Source organism: Malaclemys terrapin, chromosome 9 (genome assembly GCF_027887155.1).
Source record: "Malaclemys terrapin pileata isolate rMalTer1 chromosome 9, rMalTer1.hap1, whole genome shotgun sequence".
NCBI classification, from domain to species: Eukaryota; Metazoa; Chordata; order Testudines; family Emydidae; genus Malaclemys; species Malaclemys terrapin.
Genome location: NC_071513.1, coordinates 98,959,079 through 98,971,507, shown reverse-complemented (window position 1 = coordinate 98,971,507; position 12,429 = coordinate 98,959,079). Strand labels below are relative to the sequence as shown.

The 12,429-nt window shown below is 51.4% G+C and overlaps 1 protein-coding gene across 4 annotated transcripts in view; it reads left to right on the top strand.

The window, feature by feature from the left end:
* The window catches only part of DVL3 (dishevelled segment polarity protein 3), a 45,227-nt gene that overhangs the window by 21,321 nt on the left and 11,477 nt on the right, over window positions 1–12,429 (top strand). For all 4 annotated transcript variants that reach the window (XM_054039828.1, XM_054039829.1, XM_054039826.1 and 1 more), the window contains exons 2-5: window positions 6,061–6,130; window positions 10,139–10,260; window positions 11,003–11,109; window positions 12,087–12,222. In XM_054039828.1, the coding sequence (XP_053895803.1) occupies window positions 6,061–6,130; window positions 10,139–10,260; window positions 11,003–11,109; window positions 12,087–12,222 (435 nt within the window). The remainder of the gene's footprint in view (window positions 1–6,060; window positions 6,131–10,138; window positions 10,261–11,002; window positions 11,110–12,086; window positions 12,223–12,429) is intronic.

The following is a 12,429-nucleotide window of genomic DNA, read 5'->3' as shown; positions in this document are numbered from 1 at the left end:
TTCATCTGTAGTGATAAAGGCTGCAATATTTTGGTATAAAGGCACAATTACTCTAGTTATTCAGCACCATTAACCTGCATGGTGGTTGAGAGACAAGACCTGGTTCCTGCCCTAAAGAGCCTATGCTATAGATGTGGAGAGCTAAATCACATTTCAGTTTTTTTAGTCACTGAAGCATGTGGTGGTGGTGTTAAAGGACAGGATCGTCTCCTGGTTTTCGGTTGTTCGCTGAGTTTTCATATTGGGGCAGAGCTAATGTTATGTGGAGGATCTAAGCTGTGCACCTTTCTGATGTTTGGGGTTTTGTAATGTAAGGTTGAGCTCAACATTGAGTTCTTGCCTTTCTGATGTTTGAGAAAATCCACTGTTCTGTGAGGGTTTTTTCCTTAAACTAAATTAAGCTTTTTGCCTAAGAATTTCCTTACATTTAAAAAAACCAAAACCCCTCTGATCTCACTATTCTGAAGTTTTTCCTGATCTTCAGCCTGAAACTGCCATTGCTGAATTGACTCTCCTAGCTCCCTGCCTTACTCTGAGGAATTCCTTTCCATCCTTGGAATTTACATGCCTCAGATGCTTGGTGATCGAATTATTGCCCCCTCTTCCCTTCTCAACCTCTTCCCCACCCCCCAAACTATGCGGATTTTGGATTTCTCATCTCTTCCCCAGTAAGTGAGTCCCCATGTGCTCTTGATAATTTCTATGGCTTTTCTCTGAACTTCCTTCAGTTTGTCATTATCTTTCTGATAATGAGGCTTCAGAAATGAACACGATTCTGGATGGGGTCATCCCAGAGATGCTCTGGAGGGAGTCTATCCCCTTTGTACCCCAGTATAGTGCTGCAACTGCATATCCAGAGCTAGCTACTCTCACCCCCAGGCTTCTCAAATGCTTCGGGGTTTCTCCTTCCCACTGAATCTCTCTCTCTCTCTCTTTTGCCAGATGCATTAGCTTCCCTGCGCATCCCCCGTAGCCAATGGGCCCTGTCTAGGAGAGCCCTGGGCTGGAGTCACTCCCATAGCTCCCCCATAGCCAGCACTGCTGTGCCAGCGGGAGGCACTGCAGGGAAATGGGAGAGGCTAAGACTCAAGCAACTGCGTTCAAGGCTAACTGGAAGTGGCTCCGGAGCCCAGGGGCTCCATCAGGGACACAGGCCAGCAGTCTCCAAGTATGTGTTTGATTTCAGCTGCCTCTTCTCCCCCTGCCCCATTCCTGCTACCTTCCCCTTACCCCCATCCATCCTGCTGTAATATATGAAATCCCCTGTGCTTGTGAGCCTGGGATTGGGCCTCTCTGGAGGAGACACTGCACTCCTCTCATCCATGGAGCCAGCCTCTCTGCCCCAAAGCTACTAGCCTGCCGGAAATTCCCTGCTTGGTCACCTCTGCCGGTGGAGGGCGCAGCCTGGAGGGTGGTGTTGGGGAGGAGCAGTTGGCTCTGCTGGAGGGAGAAGGCTGCAGGAGGGTAGGGGTCTGATGAGGGCCTGAGCTGGCTTCCTCGCCTCCCTCTCCTCACCGGCTGCCTCTGCCCCTCCCCCACCGGCATGGGAGCAGATGTGCTGCTTGTGTGAGCGTCTCAGCAGACAACTGTTTCACGAATACCCAGCAAACCCAACCCTGGCTCCTGCGGCCGTGGAAGTGTCCCCCCTCCCCCAGCCTGGCTCCATGTACAATCCGCCTCCATGTCACTGGGGGATGGAGCCTGAATCATCCGCCCACTCACCCTGCCTCCCCCGACCCCTCCTCCTTCCCGCAGGTCCCTTTGTTGGAAAATGCAGCACAGAGGAGGGAGGCAGTGTGAGGAACACTGCCCAGGGGCCAGGCCCTGTGTGCAGTTTGCGTGTGGTGTGCTACTCTGCCCACGGCTGCTGCGCTCCAAGTGCCTATGGGTCAGGTTGAGGCAGTGCGTGCAGTTTGTGCAGGGCAAATTGCTGCAGAAGGCAATGCAATGCGCTGTCGTAGCCCACTGAGGGCCAGGGTATCTTCAGTCCTCTCACACCTGGGTCTGAGCTGCCACACCACGTAGGTTGCTCTTTGGGGATGATATGGAGGGATGATGGCCTGTGAAGAATACAGATCCCATCTGGAGCCGTTTCTCAGCCTTATTGACTGCTGGACTCATTAATCTCAGTGGGTTACAGAGCCATTGCAGTCTGCTCTGGGTCATGTGGCCTATGCCACGCTCCGTTGGGCAGGGTTAGGGCTGCCCAGTAATAACTAGCAGTTCTCCTCGGATGGGAGAGGATATCATGTCTCAGCATGCTCCAGAGCTACCCAAACCTAGTGGGTCTGTTAAACCCTTGCAGGTGTGAGGCCAGCCTGCCTAGCGCACAGCAAACCAGGGTAGTTCTCCTGGGATCCGCCTTGGCCTGGCAGCCTGCTGGGCTCCACAGGGCTGCCACTTTCAGTCTCACCTGGTGCTCTGGGAACCCTGGGGGAAGAACCCCACCAGCTGAGGATTCGTCCCCAGGAGGTATGTGGCCCTGTTCCTCTCCATGGCTTCCTCCAGGGTTGTCCTGTGCCACCTATCGAGAACAGATGTGGCATTATGCATATGGGGGGCTGCCCAGCTCAGGTGGGACTGGCTTGGGGTAGCGTGAGGTGTAGAGGGGAAGAGGATCTTAGCTCAGGATTGAGAGGCATCAGCAGATCTATGGAGTGGAGAGGCTAGGGCTAGAATAGCATGGGGAGCTGTGCAGACAGGCGTCAGCAGACCTGGGAGGGGTTCTTGCTCAGCATGTGTCTGACTAGCTCACTGCTATCAGGCTTTCCTCTGGGGATTCTAAATCTGTATTCATTGCACACTGGAGTCCTGGTGGTAAACACATGATAAATAATGCAACATGCATGCTAGGAGCGGGTTATGGAGGGAAGTTAGAGGGGTAGATTGGGAGGCGCTTGTCCATGTACTATGGGGAAGAAATCTGCTCCCAGCACCAGTATGAATCCTGAAAGGCCTGTTCCTGTCCTGGAGCCACTGTGTTCCTTCCGTTTCTCTGTGGGAACATGGGGAGCAGATCCCTGGTGGGACATGCCATCTGAAATTGTGGGGTGTCTCCTATCACCCCTGTGCAGCTGTTCAGTCCCTTCCTGGCTGTTGGTCACTTTGTCCCTTCCCGTGGGTAGCCCTGCCCCCTTTGCCTGCATTTGGGGCTCTGTGCCCCTCAGGAAGCTGCAGACAGTACTGGGAACTGGCTCTGCCTGGAGCTCTCTCTAGGAACTGGATGGAGTCCAGGCTGCCTGTGTCAGTCTGAGTGGATGTTAGTGCTGCCAGGCAAGGGGGGGGTGGTGTTGGGGGAGCCTTCCAGCAAGTGAGACGGACTGGCTGGGTGCTGAAAGAGACTAGTGTCTCCTCAGCAATGTGCCAGCATTTGACACTTGCTCTATGGAGCAGAGCCATGCTGATAGTGTCACTGGAAAACTGCACAGACTACAGGAAGGAGCATTAGGCTGGCAGAGTTTTAATCCTGGGTTTGCTGCTGCCTTGATGTGACCTTGGGTTGGCTACACCTTGGAGGAGGAAGGATTAATCTGCTCTGAGTGCTAAGTGTTCTTGCCCTCCTGGTCTGTGGATGTACCTTCCCTTGTACCCAAGGGATATTGCCTTCTGGGCTGTTGTGGAACTGAGATGCTGCATCTCTCCTCTTTCTCCCCCAGCCCCTTAGGCAACACTGTTTCTTTGCCTTGGGAAGAGCTCATGGCAATTGTGTGTTGACAACCAGTGGTGATCTTGAAATCTGTTTGGTTTCATTCGGTGACTCCTTTAATGGGAGCCTGTGGCACTGAATGGAGCAGCTCATATTGCTGGCAGGGTGGGGCAGAGCCTGTTCCCCAGATTTTGGCACGTAGCATTGTCCATTTACCTTTGATTGATGCTTTAAGAGTGTAAATGCAGTTTGCTGCCCTAATTTCGGCAGTTATCTGAGCCCTATGCTCCCATGTCTCAGCACGCTCTGCCTTGATCTAAGTGGCCAGGTTGCATTGCATGCTGGGATGATGGGTCACCGTCCAGGGAAGACAGCTGCATCCAGTTTTATTTTCTGTAAGTTAGGGGCAGCCCTTAGACACCTGGGGCGGACATGGTCCTTGTTTTGTGCCTTCCTGCTTTGCTGGAATAGTTACTTCCAGAGTGGAGTGATTTAAATCACTAATCTGAATCATGATTTAAATAAGCAAGCTGGAAACCCTGACTCAAGTTGAATCCTATTTTGCATTTGTACTTTTTAGTTCTTTTACTAAAGAAAGGTTCATTCTCATTGGTTGGTAGCTATTAAAACACAGTGATTTGCAATGAAATATAGCCTTTTTACTAAATTATATATACTGTATGTATAATATCTATGCAGATATGCATTTATTTAAGCAATTCTATAACTTAATATTCAGAATCTAAATTTTTACATTTTTTATGATGATAGAAAATCGTAAATGATACATTTCTTATTTACTAGATTAACTTTGTGTGTGTGATTTGGGTCAAGCTACATTTGGATGGAAATTGGAATGCAATTAAAAATGCTCAAAACCAGCATTTTAAAATTGTTTTTATTAGCTGAATAAAATCATCTTAAATGTGCTGGATACATAAAGAAAAAAATGTAAGGTTATCAAAACATGTTTTGCATTTAAAACTGATTTGTTAAATGAAGGCAATATTAACTGTAGTTAACCAAGTGGCAGATAGTTTCTGTAAGCCAAACTTTCAAAGGTGTTTTCAGATAGGTGCTGTTTTATTTCATCTAAATTAATATATGGGCCAAAGGTGTTCTCATAACCCAGTCACTGTCCAACATTAAACAGTGTTAACCAAGGTCTGGGGTTTGGTATACAGAGACCTCGGAGACCATGGCGAACACACCAGTACAACTTCTTTTAACCTTTTATTAAAGAAACGGAAAAGGAGGGAAACCAATTACAGCATTTGAAATGTAAAGTATTAAGTAAGGCTTTCATTGTAACACCATTTCCTGCTCCCTTTCTCTTCAGTGGGATTTTGAAATCAATGAAAGTTCAATCAATGTGAATTAGCACCTACCCTGCTTAGGTGCTTTTAAAAATCCACCTAGGTACCTCTCTGCCTAGTTAGGTCCCTAATTACCTTTGAAACTCTGCCCTTGTGTCCCTCAGGATTTTAGTCATAGAGTGGAAGAGGAAAACAAGCTTTCCTGCTTTTTCAACTCTTAATCAGTTTGTCAACTTTGATGAACCAAGCCACATGAAGCAAATATTCTCTGCACTTGCTAGCTAAACTGAAATCAACAATAGTGGCTTTTCCGTACAACAGAAACCGGAAGTATTTACATTTGGAAAAATGAAGATAGCAGCATTGGCTCCATTGCAAATACTGTAAATCATACGGATACTTAATGCATGGCATGTACATGGCATTGTGACATCTTTAAAAAGCTTGAGTGGACCTCAGAAGATAAAGATGTTTTCCCCTGAGTCTGTCTGTAATTCAAAAAACCAGCACCCTTTAACTCTTCAAAATTTGAGGAGGGCTCCTTGTAGCATATTATTTTTTATTTATTTTAAATGATTATCATTGATCATAGTGATGTTAGGCCTTAACATAGCTGGTCATAACTTCAAATGTATTTTTAAAAGTTTTTTTTTAAGTTCATTTAATTTAAATTGAAAAAATCCAATTTTCAAATGATTTAACTTATTGATTTTTATGCGCCCTGGTTACTTCCCTCCATTGGTTTCTCTCCAGGCATCCCTCTATTCCCCCTATTCTCTGGGCTCTGAGATTGCTGAGCAGCTGGAGTCTGTACTGCCTCCAGGGCTTTCCCCACCCCATCAAACCTGCGACTGGCCATTTTTCTGAACTTGCAGTGGAGCCTTCTGCTGCCAACACTGTGGGGGATCAGAAATGACACTGCAGCCCAGCGTGGGTGCTTCTGTGAACAGCACGAGTTCCTTGTCCCCTCCCCTCTCCTCCTGCCCCATGACCAAACTGATGTCTGACCTGATGGCTCAACCCAGAGGCTGCCTTCTGTGACTTTAACCATAGGCTTTGAGCCTTGTTGCTAACCTGTTCCATCTCTTTTTTCCACAGGGTCGTGAAGGAAGAAATCTCGGATGATAATGCCAAGCTTCCCTGTTTCAATGGCCGGGTGGTGTCCTGGGTAAGCAGGCCTCTTGGCTGGATGTCTGTCTGTCTGTTTGTCTGTCTCTACGTCAGACTACACAAGCAGTTCTGAAAATCACCATTCCCATTGTACAGTGCCAGGTAAAGCAGTGGGGCAGCTGTGCTTTGTAATGAAGAGGCACTAACTGTAGTAGGAACTGAAGCCATGCTGAGTTCCTGAGTGTCTGGGCTGAGGGTACCACTTCCCATCTTAATCCTAAACACTGCGTTCCTCACACCCACTAGGAGACAGTCCTGGGGATACAATAGTTAAGAATGTGTATCAAGTCTTTTTGTAACTGCTTCCTAGTGTAGCTGCTGCTTGGAGCGCTGCTCTTGGCCTGCCTAGGGTAACCAGTGTGCCCCGACACCAGGGTCAGCTTTCCAAGTTCCACCACAGATGACTGTAGCAAAGGGTTTTAAGTGCTGGAGAAGAGGACTGGATTTGACTGTCGTGAAGACTGAAGGTACTGTCTGGGCAGCCACAGGCAAGCTTCTCCCTCCATCCCACACCAGGCACATGCTCTCCCCCTTGCCCTGGAGGGGACCCCATCTTGGGACACGAGGGGAGTTCGGTCTCCATGGCCCACTGAGCCCTTGCCCTCTGCTGAGGCTACAGATGATGCTAGTTGGGATGTGAGTATCTGCCTACTAGGGATTAAACTGAAATCCAACAGCTCATTTCCCAGGGGCCACTGGGCGGTCCCCAAATGGAAGCCACCATCAGGCACTAGCATCTGAAGAAGTGAGGTTCTTACCCACGAAAGCTTGTGCTCCCAATACTTCTGTTAGTCTTAAAGGTGCCACAGGACCCTCTGTTGCTTTCCTCAGGCACTAGCGACCTGGGCCGGGTGAGAGCTGATGCCTCCCAGTGCAGATAAATTACACACAGTCCCTGTACTGTCAGACAAGGGGCAACGAAACGGCAGTGGTGGTAGTAGGACAGTTGGGGAAGAAGGATGGGGAGCAGTAAGGTTAGGGTAATATGAGGCCAGCCAGTTGGGTGTCCAGGGCATGCTACATGCATTATGCCTGCTATGAGTATGTCTGAAAAAGGCACCCATGTCACTGGGGTTGAATCCTTTGTTTGTGTGTGTGCAAGGAATGGGGGCCTCTCTGCCGGCTCAGACACACAAACAGTTGGCCTTTTTTTTAGTTGTTGCCAAACAGTTTGCAGTTCTCCCTCTAGTGGCTTGCTGGGCACCTGCACTGTGTAGAGCTTGTCCAATTCTCATCCCTCTCCAGTATTTATTGCAGCTGCATCTGTCTGTTCTGCTCTTCCCCTTCCCAGTTGCCTTTGTTCTTATGTGCTCGGTCAGTGGAGCCCGCAGGCTGCGAGCCCTCTGCTCCCCAACTCAGTGTCTTTGCCATACTTCTAAATGTAGCTCATATGTGTGCACAGGAGCTGGCTTCCCCTCTTGCACCCTCACGGATTCAGGGCCTGTGGCTGAGCAAAATCATATCATGGGTATAACACAGTTTGGTCCGATCTACCTATATGGAACCAGTCTGTGTTCTCAGTGCTCCAGGCAGGTTAGCAACTGATACTGCTGTAGATGGGGCCTGAGTTAATTGGACTCCTTGTGGGGCGGTCAGACACCTGGAGTTAGCAGTGGCTTTCAGCCCTTGTGTGTTGTGGGCAGTAGCACTCGGCTTCCTCTGGGCGCAGCTGACATTCCGACGCCCCCCTTCCCCCCCCCAAGATTCCCCATCAGTTGGTGGCTTTGGGAGCTGTGTGGTCTGGTCTGCTGCTGCCAGACAGGCTGGAGTGAGGCTATTTCAGGAATCTAGGGCTAATTTTAGCAGGGGGGATTGAGTCTGAAGCCTTCACAGCAGCTAAAGAGGCAGGGAAACTGCAGGAGTGTTAGGAAGCAGTGACAGACCCTCGCGCAACAGGGGAGGGGGAGTTCCAGCCTGGTGCTGTTAGATTACTGCCTGGATCCAGCCCCCTGTGTGTCTGTCTAGTTATTTCTCTGGCCCCATTCCCACAGAATCTAAATGGAGAGGGCCATGGGTGCCCTTTTCAGAACTTGTCCTCTGACGCTTCTCTTGTACTGGCAAGAGCCCACCACACAGCATAACCAATCCTGCTTTCCTGAGCCTCCCAGCCTCTCACCCCCACCTTCCTTTGCAACAAGGTTTTTGCTTGCCTGGGGGCTCACTGGAGCCAGGACTTCGTTCATGTCTCTGAATAACTGCAGTGCCCTCTGCTGACAGAAAGCAGAGCTGCAGGTGGATTTTCCCCAGCTGCATCAGGAAAGAGAGGATATGATGGTATCAGAGAAAGCAACGCACAGTTAGTTGCCAGCCAAGTCCCTCCTCTTCCACCTCTGGTGATCTTTCCGGCACTGTGCTCTCCAGAGCTCTGTCTACCTGCAGTGGAGCATGATAAGTAGAAGAACTGGGGCCCAGGTGGTCCAAGCAAGTAAGATCAGGGCCTGCCTTTGCTAGGCCTAGTACCTCTCGCCTCCAGCTCTCTTGTCGTTCTTGCTCAGCCTGTCTCCAGACTACTTGCACCAGCTCCTGTTCTAGGGCCAGCGCTGCACTGGGCCAAGACTGAGGGACAGTGTCAGAATCCTCTCCTTGGGCCTGGAGAGAACTCACTGCCAATCCCCTTGCTCTCCAGCGCAAGGGACATGCCATGTAGGAAACATGTTTGGGGCAGCCAAGCCCAGCAATGAAAGGGGAAACAGTGGAAGGGTATTTATTTATCGTTTGTATTGCTGTAGTGCCTAGGAGCCCTAGTTGTGGACCAGGACCCCAGGGTGCTAGGCACTGTACAAACACAGAACAAACCGACAGTCCCTGCCCTGAAGATCGTACAGTCTAAATAGAGCAGACAGAGGAAGCATTAGAACACACAAGCAGAGTGAACAGTGTGATGGCAGCAAACGGCATGTTAGTTCTATGATTTGTTTTTTCTTTTCTTGGTTGGTTTAGTTTGGGGGGATCAGCTAAAGGGAAGTGAGCGGGGACATTGAAGGGATGGGGGAGGAGACAAGAGGGTAGGAGGAGTGATGCTGAGGTGAAAACCGAAGAAAGGGGGAAGGTTGGAGCAAACAGCCAGTCAGCATTGGGCAGGGAAAGTCCAGTGAAAACTGTAGACAGTTCTCCAAGGAACCAATGGTCCCTGCTTTGGCTGCTTCTGCCCCTCCCGGCCGGCTCCTCTTTGTAGCTTGCTCCCTAGCCTACATGGCCTTGGTTTCTCTGTCTCGGAGGCTATTGATCAGCCCTCGTAGGAAAGTGACTTCTGATCACTACTCTCCTAGGCTGCATTTGATTTACTGACCTAGGTCCCCACCTCTCCTACAGACCAAGTTTGGGAATCATGCTTAAATGTGGTGCCAGCTAAACCACTTTCAAACACAGCTTGGCAGCAGTGTGGAGGGATATATCCAGTTTAGAAACTACCTCAGCTGGAGCCATCTTCGAACAGCTCCATAACTTGTCTAGATCATTCTGTCCTTTCCCCAATCTTCCCGAGCCACCCAGTTCTCCCTGCCTGGGGTATGCTGGCGTTGGTGCCTTGGTGATAGGCACTGTATCCTATTCTCTGAGCCTGGGCTCAGGCGGTGGGTGGTTGTTTACAATAGTACCCAGAGGCCCCAGTCCAGATTGCGGCCTCACTGTGTTTGATGCTGTCCCAAAACATGTACAATCTAGGTTACTTCATGGCCAGTCTAACACAATGTTGTGCAGAGCGCAAAGCCTTGGTGCTTAGTTTCTGCTCTGGGCAAGGCACTTCACAGGGCAGGCCATGCCCACATCCCCTGGTCTGACTGAGGTGGTGGGTTTGCAGAGTACTTGGAAAAGTCAGGCTAGAAAGCACATTGGGGTCTGCTCCAGGGTTGGGCACAGCCCAGCTCTCTTCCTCCACCAGCTCCTAGGGGCTGGAAATATGGAAGCCCCAGTTGCTCCTGGGGCCAGTGTAGTTGTAAATGTCCCTCATGCTGAGGCTCCCACCCTGTTCCTGAGCCACTTAGTTCCCTTTCTCTCCTCTCTCCAGCTGGTGTCTGCGGAGGGGTCGCACTCAGATGGGGGATCTGTCTGTGCCGATAACCAGCCGGAGTTGCCGCCCTCTATGGAGCGTACCGGGGGCATTGGGGACTCCAGGCCTCCCTCCTTCCAGTAAGTCATGTTGAGACACATCTCAGTGGGCTTCCCGAGGGCAGGCTGTCAAGTGAGCTCTGAGCTGGGAGTGGCCACATGATCCCATTCCTCACAAGCCAAGATGGGGAGAGTGATGGAAGGGTAGGGGCTAACCAGCATGGTAGGGATGCATGCTGGCAGAAGTGGGGCTGGGAATGGAGTGCTAGGACAGGGTCCCTTGGGTGGTGGAGCTGGGACTGGAGTAACGAGCACTAGGACTGGAATTCTTTGATCATTTGACAAGCAGGGCATGGTGCAAGCAGCAAGAAGACCCCCATCACCTGCTGCTGTGGCTTTGATCTCCCCTTGCCCGTCACACATAACAGGTTTCCATCTTCCTTTTCTTTTAACAATGGTGCCAGCATATTTCACTGAGGGCTTGGCAGGGAGTGGGGAAACTGCTCCCTGAACTGCCTTGCCTTCCAGCTCCATCCCCATGTGGGACTCCAATTGCACCTCCACACCCCTGTCCCGTGCTGAGGATGTGTGCATCCCAAGCCCCACATGTCCCAATCCCACACTAGAAAGAGGGGGGTGGAAGCTGTCACCTAGTGGCCCTGGTATGCCCCTTCAGAAGTGAGGGGATAACAGGAAATACGACTTGAGAAGTGCAGCGTAGCTGGCTTATGTCAGAGCAGGGAATGCCGGGAGGTGAGGGGGGGGCCCTTCATGTCCTTGGGGAACCACTGAGTTCTCTGTTGGATGTGTCACCCCTCTGCAGCCCCAACACTGGGGGGAGTCGGGAGAACCTGGATAACGAGACGGAGACAGATTCAGTGGTTTCATCGCAGAGGGAGAGACTTCGCCGGAAAGATGGACCTGAGCATGGTGAGCCCCGATGACCTGACTGGAGCCTCTGAGGGGCATAGCTGGGGCGCAGGGAGGGAGCTGCTCCAGGCATGAAGAGCTGTGTCCACAGTGCCCTGCGGAGCTTGTGCACTGACTCCTGCTGTGCAATGAGGGCAGCAGTGAGGGTAAATCCCCCAGCACGAGCAGCAGGATCCCAAGGATGTGACAGCCTTGTACCACTACCGTGAGCTAGCCCCGGATCCTAGTGTACCCATGTGTCATCTCAAGTGTTGGACATGAGTCTCTGGGGGGCAGGAGGGGCAGAACACCCTAGATACCACAGGGGGCAGGGACTGTCCCCCACAGGGAAAGGCACCTCTCCGTTGCTGCACTTGAGGAGAGGCTGTTTCCCAGCACCTACAGGCAGGACATGTCTACAAGGGGCAGCGCTGCAGAAGGTCCGGGGCTCACAGGCACCTGTGTTGGGCTCTAATCCCTCCCAGGGATTGGTCCTGCTTTGGGCAGGGGGTTGGACTAGAACCTCCTGAGGTCCCTTCCAACCCTGATGGTCTATGATTCAGTGAAAGGCTGAGACGGAGGAAAGAGTGGTTCCCAGCCCGGGCTGGCACTGCACTGCACTCTCTGCCCACGGCCTGGCACCTCTCACCCAGAGGGACCATCTCTGAGTAACCTTCCCAACTCTGTAGGGATAGTTGTGGCTTCAACCCTTGCTCCCAGTGGCTCCCCTTCCCCATTATCTAAAGAGTCAGGGAAGTTGTAACCCTGAAGAGATGGGGAATGGTCAAAGTATGGAGGGCAGCACAGCGCCCCCTCATGCCAAGATGGGGTGTTTGATGGCCAGGTTCCTCCCCTTGGAATTCCTTTTGAGCCCCAAGATTCCCCTCTGTGAAGCGCTGAGCCCACCTGGTGCTCCTGCAGGAGACCAGGATGCAGCTCTGCCCCAGCGGTATCTCCCTGCATCTCCCAGGAGTGCTGACTTCTCTCTCTCCCCCCAGCACCCAGAGTGAATGGGACGGCAAAAGGAGAGCGGCGCCGAGACCTAGGCGGGTACGAGAGCTCTTCCACTCTCATGAGCAGCGAATTGGAGACCACCAGCTTCTTCGACTCGGATGAGGATGACTCCACTAGCAGGTAGGAGAGCGTGAGGCCTGGGGGAACATGGGCACCTCTTTCACTCTTAGTGCCAAGGAGATGCCAAATCGGGATACCTCAGCCCCATCCTTCAGGGCTCTTCCCTCAGCTAGTGGTCCTCCATCCCTACCAGCAGCCCCCTCTGCTATTACAGTCTTCTGCTCCCCACACAGCTTTGCTGCCCCCAGTCCTGGCCCGCAGTGTTCT